The sequence below is a fragment of the Microtus ochrogaster genome, chromosome 7 (assembly GCF_000317375.1).
Source record: "Microtus ochrogaster isolate Prairie Vole_2 chromosome 7, MicOch1.0, whole genome shotgun sequence".
Classification (NCBI taxonomy): Eukaryota; Metazoa; Chordata; class Mammalia; order Rodentia; family Cricetidae; genus Microtus; species Microtus ochrogaster.
In genome coordinates, this window is record NC_022014.1 from 2064616 (window position 1) to 2086344 (window position 21729).

At 48.6% G+C, this 21729-nt stretch overlaps 1 protein-coding gene across 1 annotated transcript; it reads left to right on the top strand.

The window, feature by feature from the left end:
- Positions 1–193: 193 nt before the first annotated feature.
- Pigq (phosphatidylinositol glycan anchor biosynthesis class Q) lies at positions 194–20483 on the top strand. Its single transcript, XM_005349063.3, has 11 exons — positions 194–338; positions 4351–5049; positions 12452–12583; positions 12727–12847; positions 14612–14738; positions 14991–15144; positions 15260–15371; positions 15801–15881; positions 16388–16502; positions 18307–18368; positions 19183–20483. Exons 2-11 carry the CDS (start codon positions 4361–4363, stop codon positions 19333–19335), a joined length of 1746 nt encoding a protein of 581 aa, XP_005349120.1. The 5' UTR covers positions 194–338; positions 4351–4360; the 3' UTR covers positions 19336–20483.
- Positions 20484–21729: the final 1246 nt, after the last annotated feature.

Here is a 21729-nt window from a genome sequence, read left to right on the forward strand (position 1 = left end):
GATGGGAACGCCCGGGACTTAGGGCATGAAGGTGAGAATAAAGCGATCTGGGTCCCTAAAGGCTGGTTTCAACCAGTCTTTCAGGATAGTTAAGGAGGGGGTAGGTTTGAAGGCTGGAGTCGCGCACGCGGAACTCTCAGGCTCAGTTGGTGAACAGCCCGGGCACGATTGGAGAATGGACCGTCGCGCGGCAACGCGCGGAGCCGGCGGAAATGGGGCTGATGTCCCGCGGCGGGCCTGGGGGCCTCGAGCACCTTCGTCCTCCCGGGCCCGCCAGACGTGGTGCCCAACCCAGTCCCTTCCCTACCACTCGGGGACGCGGCCCAGGGAAGCAGCCGGTGAGCACTAGGGGGCGGCGGGGCCGGGAGAGCAGGAGAAAATCCCGAGGCAGCGCAGGCCTCTTGGTCCTCAGTGCCTGTCTTCAAATACTCTGAAATGGGAGATCAGGAGGCCGGAGTGGAGAGAGCGGCGGCCACTCCGCAGCTGACCCCCAGGCTCGGCGGCACCCGTTGTGGGTCTGGCCTGCAGTCCCGAGCTTGAGGGCGCCGAGCAGCCCCTCCTCCCCTCCAGGCGGGGACTAGCTAGAAGATTCCTGGAGCACCACGGAGAGGCTCACACTTGTCCTTGACCCCAGTATAGTATAGACCGGAAACAGATTTACCACCTCCTTTTGAAATGAAAAAGGAAAGATTCACACAGGCTAGAAAGTGTTTCTGGACAGGTTCTCTTATAGCCCAGATTGACCTCAAAGTCCCAGAATAGCAAAGGATGACCTTGAATTTTTTTCCTTCCTGCCTCCACTTCCCTGTGACAGACGTGCACTGCTATTACCGGGTTTGTGAGGTTTGGGGGACTGAGTACAGGATCTGCAGCAAGCTAGGCAAGCACCCTACCACCTGAATTACATCCCCAGCCAGAAAAGTAGTTTTTATTTTGTTTTTGGTTGTTTTGAACTTGGAGCCAATGTGAACCTTCACAAAGGAGAGTTTCAGCTATGATGTGTCCCTGGCCTCTTCTAACTGGGCCACCCCTCAAGCCTGTCCATGCGGGGGAGGTAAGCAGTAGTTCTGCTTCTACTGAAGTCTGACTGGAAGTTCGGCAAAGAGACTTCCTGAGGCCTCTTTTTATTAAACCCATCCGGGAATGGGCTGTTGTAGAACTGGCTTCTTCCTAGCACAGGCAGCTTATCCAGGTGTGGGCTATTCTTTTAATCTTTAAAGATGTTTGCACTGCCCAGGTTTCTGCCTTCTTTCTCTCTCCAGCCTCTCACCTTCTCTTGTATCGATTGCCTGCTCTTTCATCTTTTGCTGCTGCTAGAATCCCAGCAGCCCAGTGGAAGCACACTTCAGTGGTTCTGAAGGCCGAGCTGGGATGAGGGTGGCAATTTGCCCCATAACTACTTTGAGCTCTCCCAGTACCCCACAGATCAGAACACCAACCTCTGCATCTGCCTTTTTCCTTTGACCTGAGATGCTTTTTGCTTTGCTTTGCTTTTTTTTAAAGGTAAGCTTTAAGTGAAGCATTCTCTTCAGAAAGGATGTGCACAAATTATGTATACAGCTCATTGAATTCACTCATTGTGAGCAGATTCAAAACTAGCCCCTCCCCAACATCTGTTTATAATCAGACCAAGGGCATTTCTCTCCCCACACTGTTCGAGCATTTTCCCTTGGTTCCTGTGAAGTGTTCCCCAGGAGAGTCAGATGGTATTTCACTGAGCTGGTGTATCATTGCAGGGTTGTTCTAGAAAAGCTTAGGCTGTGCTGAATTGACCGTTCCCTTTATAGCTCTTAGCTTTGGCCTGGACTCAGAGCTCATATGAGACCCTAGGTCTAACCCTCAGTTTTAGAAAAACAAAACCTTTTTCTAAGTTGTTCATGCAAGGTCTCTGGGCCGGCTTACCTGCTGGGAGGGGAGCAGCTGCACAAGCTGCACAAGCCCTGGGCGTTTGTCTGTGGGATGAGTACCCATCATGTCCAAGGGTTTTGCGTGAACCCTGGACCAGGAACCTTGGATTCATCACAAGATATGTGTTTCCTCAGGAAAGGATCCAAAACTGGCGGGGGGGGGAGTTCTTTGCTCAGAATTGCTGTGTCCTTCACACTGGCAAGATGGGGTACTGTCTAAGAAAAAGCAATTGTACCCCAACCCTGCTAACCACCAAGCAGTTCGGTTTAGCAGGAATGCCTATGAGGAATCCTACAGCCCCCAAATAGCTGCTCTCTTGGCTGCATCTACCAACAGTACTGCCTGGCTGCCAGGATGGAGAGACCACAGCCAGCACTGGAGGCCTAGCTGTGACACGGTGACTCACAGTGAGGTGCTCTTCCGAAATGACCATTTTGATGAGGGCCCGGTCCACCTGAGCCACTGGCAGTCAGAGGGCGTGGAGGGAAAGATAAAGGGGCCACAGAATGAAAGATTTGTAGCTGCTGTGGTGGTTCTTGATGTTCATCAAGATCCTGAGAGGCGCTGGGCGGTGGTGGCATACGTCTTTAATTCCAGCACTTGGGAGGCAGAGGCAGGCAGATCTCTGTGAGTTCCAGGACAGCTAGGGCTGTTACAGAAAAACCCTGTCTCGAAAAACAAAACAAAGCAAACAAACAAAAAAGATCTTGAGAGGCCAAGAAGGCTGGTGTTTCCTTCAGAGAAAATGTATTGGCATTCTCCATGGAGAATCCCATCTTGGAGTGTCTGATGGATTCCAGAGGAAGATGAATACTACCCAAAAGTACTTCAGGGGGGCAGAAAAGAGAGTAGAGGCAGCTCTGCCACTGAGCTACTTCTGCAGGCCCCCTTTCTTTTGTCTTTGTGGTTTTTGAGACAGGTTTTTCTGTAGCTTTGGAGCCTGTCCTGAAACTTGCTCTGTAGATCAGGCTGGCCTCAAATTCATAGAGATCCACCTGCTTCTGCTTCCCAAGTGCTGGGTGGGATTAAAGGCATGCACCACCACTGCCTGACTTGCCTTTTTTTCCTTTTTAAGACAGAATTCTCACTACACTGACCTGGTTAGCCTTAATCTGACTCTGTAGATCAGGCAGGACTTGAATTTACACTCTTCCTGCCTGATTTGTTCTCTGACCCCAGGGGCAGGAGGACATGCTCCCTGCCACAAAAGGAGAGGTTCTCTCTGAGTTCTAGGCCCTAGACCCAGTTCTAGGACCAGTGCTGTATGTGTGCATCTGATTTTCCTGAGCCCCAAACTAGTTTATTTCATTTGCTTTTATTTTGTTATTACTATTATTATTAGTGTTATTGAAGATCAAACTCAGAATGTTGGCCATGTTACGCAAGCATTCTACCTTTGAAAATCATCCTGAGCTGGAGAGGTGGCTCAGCAGTTAAGAGCACTGGCTGCTTTTCCAGAGGACCTGCGTTTAATTCCCAGCACCCACATGGCAACTCACAACTGTCTCTAACTCCAGGGTTTCTGATACACTCACACAGACATACATGCAGACAAAACACCAATAAACATAAAATAAAAAATAAATTATATAGAAAGAAAGAAAACCATTCCTCGCCCTCCAAAACAAATTTTTTTTTTTTTAGATTTATTTACTTTATGTGTATGAGGTTTTGTGTGCATCACACATGTGCCTGGTGCCCAGGTCCTCTGCAAAAGCAACAAGTACTCCTAACCCCTGAGCTAGCTCTTCAGCCCCAGGTTTTAAACTTTTAATTCTTGCTTAAGTAAATCCTGTTTGTTGCTATTTGAGATGATGCCTTATTTTGTATTCCCACATGCAGACCAGGCTGGCCTTGAACTCAATAGTAGTGATCTTCCTGCTTTAGCCGTCTGAGTACAGAAACTAGCTAAGAACCATCCTTTTTTCTGTTTCCTCCTCCTCCTCCTCCTCTTCTCACTCCTCTCTTTTCAAAGACTGGCCTTGAACTCCAGGTACACCTGCCTCCACCTCTCCACTGCTGGAATTACAGGTGTGCCTAACAGTTGGCTTCTTGTTTGTTAAAGCTAGGATTTGTGTACATGCTCATACTGTGTGCATTTACATATGAAACGCAGAAGGAATCCTTTCTCATTAGGTCCTGAAAGACCTCAGGCTCAGTCCCCTCCTCAGTGTCGTCTGTTTGGGAACCTTACTTTGCCCTGCTTCAGGCTGCTTGGTTCAGAACAAGAGGCAGTAGTTTACCATCGCACACATAGTGCTTCTTCCTGGGTTAGTGCTTGGAAGAGTTCAGTCCCTGTGAGATGCAGAGCCATGACCCAGTCTCTGCCACCAAATCCACAACTGTGCTTTCCCAACCTGTGGCCAGATGAATAAGCCTGGCACAGCATCTAGCAGCCACAGAGTGGCAGTAGCTCTAAACCGACACTCTCTTCTCTTCCAGGGTCCCCGGCATGGTGCTCAAGGCCTTCTTCCCCACGTGCTGTGCCTCGGCAGACAGTGGCCTGCTAGTGGGACGATGGGTCCCGGAGCAGAATAGTGCCGTGATCCTGGCTGTGGTGCACTTTCCCTTCATCCCCATTCAAGTCAAGAAGCTCCTGGCTCAGGTGCAGAAGGCCAGCCAAGTACAAGTGGCTGTGCTAGGCACCTGGTGCCACCGTCAGCAGGAACCCGAGGAGAACATGGGGCATTTCCTAGAAGGCCTAGGTGCCATCTTTTCCCATGATCCCTGGTTGCAGCTATGCCGGGAGAGGGGTACCAGGTTCTGGAGCTGCAAGGCCACTTACCATCAGATGTCCACCAATCTGGGCACACCCACTGAAGACCAGGTCATGCTCATCTTCTACGATCAGCGCAAGCTGCTGCTCTCCTGGCTGCATCCCCCAGCAGTACTGCCTGGCTGCCAGGATGGAGAGACCACAGCCAGCACTGGAGGCCTAGCTGACATCTTTGACACAGTGGCGCGCAGTGAGGTGCTCTTCCAAAATGACCAGTTTGATGAGGGCCCGGTCCGCCTGAGCCACTGGCAGTCAGACGGCATGGAAGCGAGCATACTTGTGGAGTTGGCGAAGCGGGCTTCAGGGCCTGTCTGCCTGCTGCTGGCTTCTCTGTTGTCCCTGCTCTCTGCAGCTAGTGCTAGCTGGTAGGTACAGCAGACTGGACAGGTAGAGCAAGAAGTTGATCCCCTGAGAATCATGGTCTCTCCCTCCCGTGTGTAGTGACATTGACAGCCAGAGAGTCCATCCTGAGGTGCTTGTTCTGGGAGCCAGTTTTCATCTTACCTTTCCTCCCTTTGCATCTCAGAGGATGTCCAAGTAGAGGCTGTTGTTTCTTTTTTTTTTTTTTTTTTTTGTCCTGGAACTAGCTCTTGTAGACCAGGCTGGTCTCGAACTCACAAAGATCCGCCTGCCTCTGCCTCCCAAGTGCGCCACCACTGCCCGGCTGAGGCTGTTGTTTCTGTGTCACTTCCTGGTCCAGCATTTTCCCCTGGTAGCCTGTGATTGTGTGAGGCCCATAAGTTCGGGAATAGAACAAACCACAGATACTTCAGGTGCCTAAAAAAGAAACCTGATGAACACAAAACTGGGTTGTTACAGCTTTTAAACAAATTTATATGTATGAATATTTGCCTGCATTTATATATGTGTATTGTGTGTGTCAGTAGAGGGTCAGATCCTCTGGAACTGGAGTTCCAGATTGTTCTGAGCCACCATGTGAGTGCTGGGAATTAAGCCTGCATTTTCTCTATGAGCTCTCCGAGTAAGTGCTCCCAAACACTTCTCTCTTTAACTCGTCTTGGTTTTATTTATTTGTTTGTTTGTTTTTAAACAGCATCCTAGCTATGTGGCCTTGGCTGGCCAGGAACTCACTAAGTAGACCAGGCTGGCCTCAAACTCTGCCTCTCTTTCTTCTGGGAGTGCTGAGATTAAAGGTCACTATCTGCCCTTCTTGGAATTGTTTGGCCTGTGAGGACATAGAGCTGCCCACTCCCCTGCTTCTTTGTCCTCCCCACAGCTGGCTTCATCCGCTGATATAGTTCCTCTCTAGGCTGGTCAGTTGTCTGGGATGGTAGTCCTCACCTAGGCTCTCTAGAGATTTGGAGAAGTTCCTAAGTCCTGGGAGTGCTGGGTAGCACCATAGTTTAACTTGTGAATGAGAGCCTGGGGGCCTCTTTCTCTCACAAATGTTCTCTCTTAACTTTCTCTCTCAACTCTGCCTCTCTTTTTGAAATAAGGTAGTTTTTATGTATATCTCAAGCTGGGCACAAATTTGCTATGTAGCCATAGGTGACCTTTAGCTTTTTGCGGGGTGGGGCCAGTGTGCCCTATGTAGTTATGACTGTCCTGGAACACTTTATGTAGACCAGCCTGGCCTTGAACTCACAGATCCACTTCCCTCTGCCCCCAGAGTGCTGGGATTAAAGGTGCACACCACCACCACTCTGGGCAGGCAGTCTGGCAGCTTAGCTCTCTATTCAGCCTAAGAGGATGTTTTTCTTGGTGCTGCTGCCCGTAAGGACGAGCTGGAGTTCCCCCTCAGCACTCTCCTCCCTTTAGATCTTCAATCTGGTGTCTGGCCTGGGGTCCTGCTGACCTTTCCACTTTCCAGGGGCTCTGGGGACCTTGGGATACTTTCCCAGAAAGGGAGCCCTAGGTAACCTATAAGGATACATTTTAGGTTGGAGGAGCTGCTCCGGCTATCTTGATGTATGGTGGAGACTTTGTGGCAACCTTGGAATGAATAAGGTGGAGGTTTTTCTGGGCCCAGGTACCATTACATCAGAGAAGGTCCTAGTTTTCTTTATCCTCTCAGGGGATGCAAGAAAACTGAAGAGATGCTTGTTTATTGACTACAGACAGCAGCCTACCCATCAAGCAAGAGTCAGTGGTTGCTGGGCAGTGGTGGCACAAGCCTTTAATCCCTGCACTCAGGAGGCAGACACACAGATCTGGCCAGTCTGGTCTACAGAGCAAGTTCCAGGATAGTCTCTAAAAGCTACAGAGAAACCTGTCTCAAAATTAAGTTATGATGCTGGTGTACTGGCAAGGCTGTCACTACAGAGTCAAGCTCCTCTACCCTTCATGACTTTGTACCCTTCTCAACCAGCCCCAATGGTGTCGTGAACCTGGGCCATGAAGGACTGACTTGAACTCTGGGAGTTTCACATGAGAGGTCACTGTGGTTGGCTATTTGAAAGGGAAGGCTCTGTTGAGGCTGCTCTGTGGAAGTGGGGCCTTTATTTTATTTTTGCATTTTTTATTGATATTTATTAGGCTTTACATTTTTCTCTGTTCCCCTCCCTCAAAGTCCCCATGCTCCCAATTTACTCAGGAGATCTTGTCTTTTTTCACTTTCTACTTCCCATGTAGATTAGATCTATGTAAGTCTCTCTTAGTGTCTGCATTGTTGTCCAAGTTCTCTGGGATTGTGGTTTATAGGCTGGCTTTCTTTGCTTTATGTTTAAAAACCACCTGTGAATGAGTACATGTGATAATTGTCTTTCTGTGTCTGGGTTACCTCACTCAAAATAATGTTTTCTAGCTCCATCCATTTCCCTGCAAAATTTAAGATGTTGGTTTTTTTTTTCTGCTGTGTAGTACTCCATTGTGTAAATGTACCACATTTTCCTTATCCATTCTTCGGTCGAGGGGCATTTAGGTTGTTTCCAGGTTCTGGCTATGACAAACAGTGCTGCTATGAACATAGTTGAGCTCATGTCATTGTGGCACAACTGAGCTTCCTTTGGCTATATACCCAAAAGTGGTATTATTGGGTCTTGAGGAAGGTTGTTTCCTAATTTTCTGAGAAATCACCACACTGACACCCAAAGGGTTGTACCAGCTTGCATTCCCACCAGTAATGCAGAAGGTTTCCCCACAACCTCTCCAGCATAGTTGTCAACCAGTGTTTTTGATCTTGGCCATTCTTACAGGTATAAGATGGAATCTCAGAGTTGTTTTGATTTGCATTTCTCTGATGACTAAGGATGTTGAACATTTCCTTAAGTGTCTTTCAACCATTTCAGATTCCTCTGTTGAGAGTTCTCTGTTTAGGTCTGTACTCCATTTTTTTATTAGATTACGTGATCTTTTGGTGTCCAATTTCTTGAATTCTTTGTATATTTTGGAGATCAGACCTCTGTCTGATGTGGGGTTAGTGAAGATCTTTTCCCATTCTGTAGGCTGTTGTTTTGTCTTGTTGACCATGTCCTTTGCTTTACAGAAGCTTTTCAGTTTCAGGAGGTCCCATTTATTAATTGTTTCTCTCAGTGTCTGTGCTGCTGGGGTTCTATTTAGGAAGTGGTTACCTGTGCCAATGCGTTCAAGTGTACTTCCCACTTTCTCTTCTATAAAGTTCAATGTGGCTGGCTTTATGTTGAGGTCTTTGATCCATTTGGACTTGAGTTTTGTGCATGGTGATAGATATGGGTCTATTTTCATTTTTCTACCTGCTGATATCCAGTTATGCCAGCACCACTTGTTAAATATGCTTTTTTTTCATTTGATTTTTTTTTTTTTTTGCTTCTTTACTGGGTCTTTTTTTTTCTTTCTTTTTTTTTTTTTTCGGTTTTTTGAAACAGGTTTTCTCTCTGGCTTTGGAGCCTATCCTGGAACTAGCTCTTGTAGACCAGTCTGGCCTCAAACTCACAGAGATCCACCTGCCTCTGCCTCCCGAGTGCTGGGATTAAAGGCATGCGCCACTACCGCCTGGCTATTTTTTGCTTATTTATGAAAGATCAGGTGTTCAAACATGTGTGGATTGATGTCCAGGTCTTCTATTCTGTTCCATTGGCCCTCCTGTCTGTTCTCATGCCGACAGCAGGCTGTTTTCAGTACTGTAGCTCTGTAGTAGAGTTTGAAGTCAGGGATTGTGATGCCTTCAGAAGTTCTTTTATTGTACAGGATTGTTTTGACTATCCTGGGTTTTTTGATTTTCCATATGAAGTTGAGTACCATTCTTTTGAGGTCTTTGAAGAATTTTGCTGGGATTTTGATGTGCATTGTGTTGAATCTGTAGATTGCTTTTGTTAAGATTGCCATTTTTACTATGTTAATTCTGCCTACCCAAGAGCATGGGATATCTTTCCACTTTCTGGTGTCTTCTTCAATTTCTTTCTTCAAAGATTTAAAGCTCTTGTCATACAAGTCTTCCACTTGTTTGGTTAGAGTTACTCCAAGATATTTTATGCTATTTGTGGCTATTGTGAAGGGTGTTGATTCTCTAATTTCTTCCCCAGCCCTTTTATCATCTGTGTACTGGAGGGCTACTGGTTTTTTTGAGTTAATCTTGTATCCTGCTACATTGCTGAACGTGTTTATGAGTTGTAGAAGTTCCTTGGTAGAATTTTTGGGATCATTTATGTAAATTATCATATCATCAGCATTGAGAGTTTGATGACTTTTTTCCAATTTGTATCCACTTGATCTCCCTTTGATGTCTTATTGCTTTAGTTAGGACCTTAAGAACTATATTGAATAGATATGGAGAGAGTGGACAACCTTGTCTTGTTCCTGATTTCAGTGGAATCTCTGGGAGTTTCAGGAGATGGGCCTTTAAATCTAACAAGGTCAAGTCCTGCTCCCTGCACCAAGGTTACACACAGCTCTGCACATCCCAGGAGTCCTTAGGTCCCTCCCGCCTCCGGCAGGGCTCTATGTGGGAATATGGCTCCTGTTGCTACCCTTTGTGCTCCTCCATGCATGTCCTGGCTCACGTGGGTGCAGCTCAGGTGCTGTTAAGCACTTCCTCCTTGGCTTAGAGACATCTCTCACTGTGTGAGTGTGAGCATCTGTGGAAACATTTCCATGCCTCCTTTTCCTAGGAATTCAGTCTTGCTGGAAAGCCCAGCAGAACCTTGCTGAGCTGGGTTACAATCAGTAGGCAGGGCAAGTCCTAGGTGGGTGGGAGGTGACCTAATCCCCATTTTGGGGCTTTTTTTTTTTTTTTTTTTTTTTTTTGAGACAGGGTTTCTCAGGATTTCTCAGGATTGCCCTGGCTGTCCTGAAACTTGTTCTATAGACCAGGATGTCTTTGAACTCATAGAGATCCACCTGTTCCTATCTTCCAAGTGCTGGAATTAAAGGCTGGGTACCTAACGGTAGCTAGGGTTCAGGTTAGAAGCCTCAGCGTAGCTAAAGGAATTTAGGGCATTTCTAGTCCGAGGGTTACAGAGTGACTCCCACATGTGCTGTTTGAGTCATGTTCTTTATTCTGCTGGCTCTGGTTTTACCTCTGCAGCTTCTAGTTCTCTTTTGTTTCAATTCTGTTCCAATTCTCCTTGCTTCTTTTTTCATCTAGTCTAAAAATTACTTTTTACAGGAGGTTTAAGGGAATAAAAAAATGTTACAGGGGTCACATCTCACTGGTCATAGCACATTCCTTGGGTGAGTGATGAGGGCAGAGCCATTTACCATGGCAACATAGAACTTCAAGGTTTCTGGTGTAAGACCATGACCAGAAGCCAGGGACACAGCGCCCAGTGAAACAAGCTGTGAGACATAGTTCTTTTTTTTTTTTTTTTTTTTTAAGATTTTTTTTTTTTATGTATATGGAGTTCTTCCTGCATGTATCCTGCAGGCCAGAAAAGGACACCAGTTCTTATTTGATCTTATTACAGATGGTTGTGAGCCACCATGTGGTTGCTGGGAATTGAACTCAGGACCTCTGGAAGAACAGCCAGTGCTCTTTACCTCTGAGTCATCTCTCCAGCCCTAAGACATAGTTCTTTTATCAGCTAGACTTGGCAAGCAAAGAATTGGCATGATTTTTTAGTCTTCTTTGTGTTAATAACCTTTGGTTAGACACCTGTGATTCTGACCTTGTGCATAAGTGTAAAGTTTTGGTTTTTTTTTTTTTTTTTTTTTTTTTTGGTTTTTCGAGACAGGGTTTCTCTGTGGTTTTGGAGCCTGTCCTGAAACTAACTCTTGTAGACCAGGCTGGTCTCGAACTCACAGAGATCTGCCTGCCTCTGCCTCCCGAGTGCTGGGATTAAAGGAATGCGCCACCACCGCCCAGCCAAGTGTAAAGTTTTTTTTTATTTATTTATTATGTATACAATATTCTGTCTGTGTGTATGCCTGCAGGCCAGAAGAGGGCACCAGACCCCATTACAGATGGTTGTGAGCTACGATGTGGTTGCTGGGAATTGAACTCATGACCTTTGGAAGAGCAGGCAATGCTCTTAACCACTGAGCCATCTCTCCGGCCCCAAGTGTAAAGTTTTTAATTTAAGATTCATATACAAAACCTTTAGTCAGCCGGGCGGTGGTGGCGCACGCCTTTAATCCCAGCACTCGGGAGGCAGAGGCAGGCGGATCTCTGTGAGTTCGAGACCAGCCTGGTCTATAAGAGTTAGTTCCAGGACAGGCTCCAAAACCACAGAGAAACCCTGTCTCGAAAAACCAAAAAAAAAAAAAAAAAAAAAAAAAAACCAACCTTTAGTCTAGTTTGAATTTGCTCTGAGGTAAAAATGAGCTAATTGTGTGTAGTTTGTCTGAACTGAGGAGAAATTGTTGTTTTCTGATATGAGTCTGAGTAAAAAGAATAAAGCAGGCTTTTAAGTGTCTTACAGTTCTCATGGAACAAATGATCTAGTTATGAAGCATATCCTAATATATTTTCTATATATCTAAAACATACAACTTAATAGGAAGTCATCTTCCTGTCCATCCACAGATATATGTGCCCATAAGGTTGAGATGCAATCATAAGCTGGGAGGCAGAGGCAGTGAGTTCGAGGCCAGCCTGGTCTACAAAGCAAGTTCCAGGACAGCCAGGACTACACAGAGAAACCCTGTCTTGACAAACAAACAAACAAACAGACTGAGATGCAATCATGAGATTATACATACATATCATGTGAGATTGCACACTACAGTGCAGGTATTGGGGAGACAACCATAGCTGCTTTAGCAAGTGTGAAAGTACAGTCAGGAGCAACAGTTTCCAGAGTTGGTGGTCCTGCAGGCCCTGACTGGACGGGATTCTCCATTAGAGAATCATTCCTCTGGTGGATTGACATCTGAACACTAGTTATCATCTTCTATGTATTTGTATACTTCCATGGCCTTCGATAGGTAGCCCTGGCCAAGCTGGCCTCAAACTCAGAGATCTGTCTGTCTCCTGAGCTGGAATTAAAGGCATGTGCCACCACTCCTGACTCACTTTTAGCCGTTTTGAGACTTACTTTTTTGGTTTGTTTTGTTTTTGTTTTTTTTTCGAGACAGGGTCTCTTTGTGTAACAGCCCTGGCTGGCCTTGAACTCAGAGATCTGCCTGCCTCTCCTCCCCAATGCTGGGATTTAAGGATATGCGCCACCACCTCCCGGCCTGAGACTCATCTTTGTATTGGCTGGTAGGCCATACATTTCACACCTATGCATCCTTGCTTTCATACTTGCCTTGGCCTTGCTGAGCTTTGGAGTGGAACCAAAGAGCTTAGGCTGAGTGGATCTGGCCCTTTCTCTCTAGAGTGAGGGACCTTGGCTGGAAAACTAAGGAACTGAAGGCTGGAGCTGTCAGTCTCAGCCCTTATATTCTCCCCAGGCTGTGGAAGCTGTGGCCCCTTTCTTTCATCAGAAGCAAGCTCTCCACTTGTGAACAGCTCTGGCACCGACTGAAGCACCTCTCACTCATCTTTAGCACAGAGAAAGCCCAGAATCCCATGCAGCTAATGAGGTATGGTTTCCTTTCCCAGGAAGTATAGTATGGCCCAGCCTCTTCTCCACCTCTGCTCTGCATTGTGCCTCCAGCCAGGCCTCTCTTGGGTCACAGGCTGTGTCTAGCTGTCTCTCAGCTGCTTTTCCCCATTTTGCTTCCAGGAAGGCCAACATGCTTGTTTCTGTGCTGCTGGATGTGGCCCTTGGCCTGCTGCTGCTCTCTTGGCTCCACAGCAATAACCGAATTGGACAGTTGGCCAACGCCCTGGTCCCCGTGGCTGATGTGAGTAGATTTGGATGATACCCAGCATCCTGAGGGTGGGGGATCCTCCTAGGCAGTGCTTCAGCTGCAGGAGCAGCTATTCCCTGTCCTCACCCCAGACACATTCCCTAGGTGCTCTTCTTGAAGGTGGCAGTTTCTGGGGGCCACTTGTGGTTGAGGCTTTCATGGAACCCTTTTCCATGCTCAGCTGATCTTCCAGATGAAAGGCAGCCTTGGGACTCCTCAGTGCTCTGGGCTGTTGTTGGACTGGCCAGACTGCTCTTTTCCTGGAAACAAGAGGCCCAGGCCTGTCCTCTGTGCTCCCAGCGTTCCCATGCATGACATGTGCAGCACATCCATGCTGGTCCCTCCTGCTCTCCTCAACCTCCTTATTTCACTGAGCCTCAGAACTTTTCAGTTCTCCATCTCATCTTCAGAGCCAAAGACCTATCTGTCCTGTGGAAGCCTTCAGGGTCTGCCCATGGGCTCACTCTCTGCTCCATCAGTGCAGCTTTATGCCAGGTCTGTTTGTTGCCAGGCCTGGAGTCTGGAGGCAGCAGTGGGCTCCTCTCAGTTCCTGAATTATGAGTTATATGGAGGTCTTCCCAATAGGAAAGAGAAGCTGGGGTTGGGGCGGAAGGGGTTAGGCTGTTTCTACATTCTGTTTCTTGGCCAGCTTTGTCTGAATCCTTCTTTTTGCAAAATTGCAAAAAAATATATAAAACCCATAAATATTTAATTAAAAAGTGGAGTCTCTTTCCGCTGCCAGGCTTTTATCCTTTAAATATTAAATAAGTCCTATTTATAAAGAAGGTTATGCTCTTCCCTAGTGCTCCTAAGACTCTTATACAGGGTTGCAAAAGGATTTGGGAAGAACATATAAGATACAGGAGCTACTCCTGTGGCCTCACCTTGGTGACCAAGTAGAGCACCCCTTAGCCTCCTTACTTCCCCACTATGGCCAGTGTGGGCACTCCATCCTGGCAGCCAGGACCAGTTTTCCTGCTTACTGTTGAAGTCCCTCTGCTGTTTATTGAACTTGATTTGTTTTTTTCTCTGAGTGCCCTGCTTTCCAGTGCTCACACTTGCTTCCCTAGACCCTGATAGGCTCACCCGAGGGACTAGCTATTGCTGGGTGGCCTCAACTTCTTGTAGCAAGTGACAAGAAGAGGTCTTTGACTGAGAGCTTCAGTATTCTCAGGCTCCCCTAAGTGATTTGAATTGAGCCAGGGTCAGTCCAGGTATCACGGGCTTAGGGCCCTATGGTTCCAGGGCTAAAGTAGCAAGATAGTGAGCATAAAGGAAGTTATCAGGATGAGGTAGATGTCCCTGGAAACACATGCCTAAGGAATTCCTTTATGTACTCCAGCCTGTTGGGAGATGCCTCAGACCAGGATCTTAGGAATCATCTGTGGCCAGGGCTGGGGTCCAGTGGCACTGCTCCTATGCAATGTTAGAAGATATGATTTGCCAGGTGTGGTGGCGCACGCCTTTAATCCTAGCACTCAGGAGGTAGAGGCTGGCAGATCTCTGTGAATAGCCATCCTGGTTTACATACTGAGTTCCAGGACAGCCAGGGCTACATAGTAAGACCTTGCCCCTCCACCCCAGCACACCCACACTAAAAGACATGATTCTGAACCTTGGAAGTAAGGAAGTTTTAGGCTGCCTTTGCCCTGCCCCAGATAGACTGGCTATGGTGGGAGCCCATTGGACAATCCTCAACCCACCCACCCTCTTACCTCTGTGACCATGTCATCCCTTCCCTGCCCCATGTCTCTGTAGCGCGTGGCTGAGGAGCTCCAGCATCTGCTGCAGTGGCTGATGGGTGCTCCTGCTGGGCTCAAGATGAATCGGGCACTGGATCAGGTGCTAGGCCGCTTTTTCCTGTACCACATCCATCTGTGGATCAGTGAGTGCCCGATGGGCAGGGTTGGGCAGCCCAGCAGGGCACCCTAGCCAGGCCCCATCCCCTCTGCTTCCATTTTCTGGCCTCCCATTTGTATGAAGCCAACTGTGTTGGGCCAGCTGCTCAAGTCAAATTCTGGGGCCAGTGGCTGGGTCTGTGCTTACTTGTGTCCTGAAGTGTTAGGTGTCCATTCTCAGGCACTGGGGCTCCCTGTGCCTTGCTGGGCACTTCTCATGGCTGACCTCCATCCTGCAGGCTATATCCACCTAATGTCCCCCTTTATTGAGCACATCCTGTGGCATGTGGGCCTCTCAGCCTGCCTAGGACTTACTGTTGCCCTGTCCATCCTTTCGGACATCATCGCCCTCCTTACCTTCCACATCTACTGCTTCTATGTCTACGGTGCCAGGTATGTATATGTTCACAAGTAGTTTTCTAAGCCGTGGGCACTCAACAGGGTCTGAGCAGATGGGTGAGGTGTGGCACAGGCCCCCAGCTGGACCTCATGAGCCTGTGTCCTACAGGCTGTACTGCCTGAAGATCTATGGCCTCTCCTCTCTCTGGCGTCTGTTCCGGGGGAAGAAGTGGAATGTTCTGCGCCAGCGGGTGGATTCCTGTTCCTATGACCTTGACCAGGTACCTACAGCTTTGAGCCTGCTGACCTGGTCAGGGCAGCTACTTGGACACTATCAGTGACCAACCTACTGCTATCCTGCAGCTGTCTTTCAGCAGCTGGCCTAGGGGGAGGTACCAGCAGACTTTCCCCAGGTGGACATAGGGCCTGCTTTGGCTTACTCCATTTGCTTACCTAGACCTGCTACACCCATTTTCCTAACCTCCTATTTCCCTGTGTCCCCTGCTGACTGTTTCCCCACAAGCCACCAGGTCCACAGGATATGTGGACACATCCCTCATGGTAAAGGGAACATCTCCTAACCTTGCTGGCTCAGGAGGCAAAAAAATCCTGACTGCAGTTTAAGGATGGGTGTGGGTGGCCAGTGATGGAGTGGCCTCCCCTGGTCTGGGTCTTGTGATACCAAGTGTGCCGGTCCTTGTTCCCCACAGCTTTTCATTGGGACCTTGCTCTTCACCATCCTGATCTTCTTGCTGCCTACCACCGCTCTGTACTACCTGGTATTCACCCTGGTGAGCCCAGTTCCTCCAACCCTGGGGCCTACAGAACTTAGTCTAGCCAGTGCTGGAGCCAGTCACATAGGGCACTGTTCTGAGCTCTAACTGTGTGCTGGTCTTAAAGTAGTTGGGGTTGGGAGGGTCCTGTCCTGGGGATGGCTGGCTACAGGGGAGGTCAGGACCCATAGTGGGTAGATGAGATCATAGAAGAGCCCTCCTTTAGTGCTGAGCACCAGGGTGGACAGTATGAGATAAGTGACACCCAGGTGGCTCAGGCCCTCCAGGTTTCTGTAAGTGTCAGGAATGTGAATGCACAGTCTCTACTAGGAAGGGGTGCCAGCTGTCCTGCTGGCAGCCCTTTAGTCTCCTTAGGGTGGAGTCTATGCTTTCCCAGGGTTCCTGACCCTCTGGTCACCCTTAGTGAGTGTAGCTCAAGAGTCTGTCGGGCTACTCTCCTCCTAGTCTGTCTAATGTGTGGCTTCAGCCCCAGTTAGTGGCCCTGAATGTCACTTTTGCTACAGCTCCGGCTCCTGGTGATCACTGTGCAGGGCCTAATCCATCTACTTGTGGACCTCATCAACTCCCTGCCTCTATATTCCCTTGGTCTTCGACTCTGCCGACCCTATAGGCTGGCTGGTAAGTTGGGTGCTGGGTGCCTGGCTTCTGACAGATGGTACAACATACCCACAGGCCTTCCACCTGTGCCATGTGTCTCCTGCCTGAATGAATTGTTTATGTGGTGTGGGTGAGCAGAGCAGTGAAGATAAACTTGGCCCTGGGAACATGCGGTCTGCTCTCTCTCCCTAAGAGTAAAGTTCAGAGACACAAAGACCCAAGTCCTCATCCTTCCTGTGGTTTGGAAGGCTTGTTGCAGGGTCTGTGCTCAGAGAGTCTGTCTCCATGTAGTTATAGGCTATGCGTCTGCTCTTTGATGACCCTCGCCCTTGGAAGCAGGCCAGGATGAGGGCTGCTGCACTGTGAGAGGATCACCCTGCACTGCCTGTAATCATCACCTAGTACCCAAGCTGTCCTCTAAATCACTGCGTTCTGATTCCAGAATCCTTGAGGGAAATCTAGCTCTTTTAGGCATGAGGTTTAGGCATGATAATCCATTTATCTTGGGATTACCTGGTTTAGCCAATGTTCAGCACTTGGGATCACCTGGTATAGCCAATGTTCAGCACTTGGGATCACCTGGTATAGCCAATGTTCAGCACTTGGGATTACCTGGCATAGCCAATGTTCAGCACTAATTGAGGTGATTTCTAAGGTGATCAGTATGCTCATTTGACTCTTCCAGCCAGCTCAGAACCATCCGATAGGGACGTGCAGGTTCCTTGGCTTCGAACCGATATCTAGGTCTGCCTGCAAGCATCTTTGTGCTGCTGAATGCCTATAAAACATTTTGAGAACAACCTTCTAGCTAATTTCTCCGTTAGCTTCAGGAGGCCCAGGCGAGAGACTTATTTGCAATGTTGCATACGTGCCCTATGCATCTACTTCTTTACCTCAGACACAAACACAGGTGGGCCACAATAGACCCAGACCCAGCCTGGAATACAGGGCCTTCTCCCTAGCCTGAGCCAATAGCTTGGGCAGGGTAGTTAACTTCGCTTAGCAGGCCATGGTTTTGTCCCTTCTCACATCACTGGCTTCAAGGAAGCTTCATTTCCTGCTTTTTTGTTTTCTAGAAAGGGTTTCTCTGTGTAGCCCTGGCTGTCCTGGAACTCACTCTGCAGTAGACCTCATTGGCCTTGAATTGAACTCAGAGCTCTGCCTGTTTTTGCCTCCTGAGTGCTGGGATTAAAGGAGTGCACCACTGTTGCCTGTCTATTTCCTGCTCTTTTTTAAGAACTTTCTTCCTGGGGCTTTAGAGATGGCTTAGAGGTTAAGAGCACTGACTGCTCTTCCAGAGGTCCTGAGTTCAATTCCCAGCAACCACATGGTGGCTCATAACCATCTGTAATGAGATCTGGTGCCCTCTTCTGGCCTGTAGGCATACATGCAGATAGAACACTGTCTTACATAATAAATAAATAAATCTAAAAAAAAAAAAACAAACCAAAAAACACAATGATATTTAAAAAAAAAAACAAAACTTTGTTCCTGGGCATTTCCTAGTTTCCTAGACTGGGAGACCAAACTAAAAGCCAGGGGTGCTGTGGGTCCCCACATCAGCCAGACTTAGAAACTTGAAGTCAGTAAGACTCTGAACCATTAATAGGGCATCTGCTACCCAGCCAAGAGGCAGATGGGAAAGGTGGAGAAGACAACCATGTGTGCTTAGACAGACCTGCTGCCACCTGGGTGAGCTCAGAGGAGCTTTTATTGTAGAAATTGCCATCTCAATAGCCTCTGCTAACTCACAATGGGACCAATGAGGCTAACTGGGGGTGGACATTTTTCACCTTCTTTCCTAAGTACCTTGCTTTCCTTATAGCTGGTGTGAAATTCAGAGTTCTGGAACAGGAGGCAGGCAGGCCCCTGCGCCTCCTGATGCAGGTAAGAACTCCTGCCCTTCACTGCTGCTCAGACCTGGGACCCCCCCCCCCCAATGTTCTGCCTGTGTTCTGGGACAGCTGGGGTCAGCTGGTGTGATGCTTTGGTGGTATATCAGCCAGAGGTCAGAGACAGAAGGGCCCAGTGGGGCTAAGGGGTAGACATCTGAGTATCATAACTCACTGTGTCTAGAGCTTCCCCCTCAGGGTTGTGGGACACATATTGTGGTCTACATAGTTGACATTGATATCTAGTCTGGCCTGTGAGTGGGGTCCCATCATGCTCAAGGTTGTGATGAAGCAGAAATGGCTTAGCAAAGGCCTCAGGACAAAAAGTCACTTCCTGTTGGACTTGAACCCCTGGCTCTTTCATTGTTTAAGTCTTGGGTCTTGTTCCCAGTGGGAGGAGCAGAATGAGTTTTGGGGTGGCTAACCAGGTGCTGAATTGTATTTTGGTCCTAGTCCAAGTGTTGTGTCTCTCAGATGCTGAAGCATCTGCAAGGTCACCCTTCCCAGCTCCCAGACGGAGTAGATCCTAGGATAGTGCATTACTGCCCAAAAGGGATGTGGAGCTCCCCATCACCATCCCTTTCTCGGGGAAGCAGTGCTGTGTGGCCCGCTTCTCTGCTGGTCAGCTTAGCTATCTCACAGGCAGAGGTTTGTCAGGGCCTAGCTGGCCTTGCTCTATAATTTTCTAGTCGAAGATTCCCCAGAGGGACAGTCAGACCCAGGATGCCAACCCTCAAGACCTTCCCCTATAGACACAGCTGAAGCACCCATGACCACCCACCCTACTAATAATTACCCTTTCCTTACAGATAAACCCCTTGCCCTATAGCCATGTGGTGCATACCTACCGCCTGCCTAGCTCTGGCTGCCATCCCAAGCACTCCTGGGGTTCCCTGTGCCGAAAGCTGTTCTTCGGAGAGCTCATCTATCCCTGGAGGCAGAGAGAGGACAAACAGGACTGAGGATCTGGACACAGCCTACCCATAGCGACTGCACAACCATCGCGCTTCCTCTCTGCCAGGATAGCACTGACCATGGGTGGTTTATCTCAGGTCCTACATGGTCCAACCAGACACTGTGTACTGAATGTAGGCAGGCCTTATCCTTGAGTTACTACTCTAGCTCTCAGGCCCTGTCAGCTCCATTCCTGCACGCCATCTCTAGCACAGTGATTCTCAACCTTCCTAATGCTGTGACCCTTTAATACAGTTCTTCGTGTTACGATGACACCCAGACTTACATTTTCATTACTACTTCATAATTGTAATCTTGTACTGTTATGAATTGTAATGTAAATATCTGTGTTTTCCTATGGTCTTAGGGAACCCCTATGAAAGGAGTTGCAACCCACAGGTTGAGAACCACTGCACTAGCATCACCTATGATCCCCCTGTTTGTTATGGTCATTGCAGTCATTGCACTGAGCCTGCTTCCTAGGAGGGCTCAGACTCTGGATATGCTGGCAGGTTTCCTTGACTGCTTTAGTGGGTGGGACCACTCCTGGGGTACCTGGTGCACTCCAGAAGCCTCAGCAGAATATTCCCATCTGGGGAACTGAGGCAGCTCCTGATCCCCTGCCCCAGCAAACTAATCCCTCACTCTGTGCTTCACTGGGTTTGCTTGTTGCTGCTCCCTGGAGATCACTTTGTGAAGGTGCTGCTAATTGGCCACTGGGTGCCCTTTGCTTGAAGTCAGACCATGTGGGGTAATTGGGTACCTGCCCACCTGGCTGCTCTGCTCTTGCTGAGTGCCCCATGTGGGGATAGACCCTTTGGCAAAATATTTTCTTCTCTCATTGACTCCTTACAGGACCTGACAGCTCCCATCTGGACAGGCACTTTTGTGGCTCAGTGTGTGAATGACCTTGGGGAGGTGGAATGGCCAGGGTTTCCTGCCACTTAGTAGGATCCCATGTGAACTAGTCCCTAGGGGGCAGGAAGGTGCAGCCAGCCCTGCCTGTCTCTCGGGCATTCAGGACTATCTACATTGGTTCGTCTGTGCCTGCTTCCCTTTGCTCTAGGCCACAGCAACCCTTAAGCACCCAATGGAGGGTTGGTGAAGAGGGATCCTGACCCTGTGGTGACAATAAAAACCTCTCATGAATTTGGAATATCAGCTCAGGTGTGATTCAAATCTGGCCGGGCTCTAGGTGGGTGGACTGGGTGGAGCATTGTCTCCATGACGACCGCCATCATTTCCTGCCCGAAGTTTCTCCAATGACTGCTGGGTGTCTGTGCAGCCGTAAGCCCTTGAAGACATCTTAGATCAATGAACAAACCTAGGGCCTCACCCTGGCTCTAGCAGCAGGCATACAGTCTGGTGGAGAAGGGGTGTCGGGGATGTGGGGTGTCTACTCGGAGCTCTGAGCATGTGAATTCCATATATGGCAGAGTACTGACCTGGACTGACAGAGTTTTTCTATGTAGCACTGGTTGTCCCAGAACTTGCTGTGTAGACCAGGCTGACCTCAAACTTAAAGATCTGCCTGCCTCTGCCTCCCGAGTGCTGGGATTGAAGACGTGCACCACCACCACCCAATATGAACTAACATTACCATCTGCATGCAGTCTTGAGATGACTCCAGGCCTGGTTATGCAGAGGAAGCCCTCAGTGCTTCCTAGCCTGGGGCTCCACAAAGGAGCAGTAGAGGCCAGCTGGGAAGTGCCAAAGGGCCCTGTAGTCATGCACCCATCCAGAGCTCACTGAAAGTGGTGTCTGACATTTGCGATCCTGGAGGTCACACTTTACGTAGGCCCCGCAGCTGTCTTGCCTTGGACCTGGGCTGCTTGGTAACCCTTTGGGGTCCATCTGTACACAGGTGGCCATTTCCTGTATAGCATCCCTTCCCACTCTGCCTGGCCACCCTGACATCCTTTAGCTGCCTGTGTTCACCCCTTCACCCCTGGACTTCCATTAGGAGAAGGTGCTGAGCTCAGCCCAGCTGGCCCTTGTGCAGCCCTGTCATGAGATTTGCCTGGCAGCTGTCATTCTGTGCAGCAGAATACTGGGCTGTCTGCCCTTCTGGGGACCAGTCAGGACCTGGCACCAGAGCTGGCTGAAAGAACACTGGCATTGGAGCCACAAGAGTTGCTTTTTGCAGAGAGCTGTATCTGTGGAGGTTTTCTGATTATTCTCAGATATAGCTCATGCATTTGTAACAACAAGGATTGTTGTCTCTGTGGGCATTACCTTGGTAGACAGGTGCCTAGTGCTGTCAGACCGGTGGCTTTTCCCGGGAGCTGCCAGGGTTCCTATCACAAGCTGCCTTCCTTTGTAACTAAAAGCTTTGAAATCGGCTCTCCTAGAAGATGCAGATTTTTGATTGTGTGAATGGGTACTATTGAAATTTGATTCAC

What these genes read in the sequence shown, in the direction of transcription:
- Pigq (XM_005349063.3), top strand. Translation starts at nt 4,361, where the DNA reads ATGGTGCTCAAGGCCTTCTTCCCCACGTGCTGTGCCTCGGCAGACAGT. An exon ending in TCTGCAGCTAGTGCTAGCTG is followed by an intron (nt 5,050 to 12,451) that starts GTAGGTACAGCA and finishes TATTCTCCCCAG; the next exon opens with GCTGTGGAAGCTGTGGCCCC. An exon ending in CCCTGGTCCCCGTGGCTGAT is followed by an intron (nt 12,848 to 14,611) that starts GTGAGTAGATTT and finishes ATGTCTCTGTAG; the next exon opens with CGCGTGGCTGAGGAGCTCCA.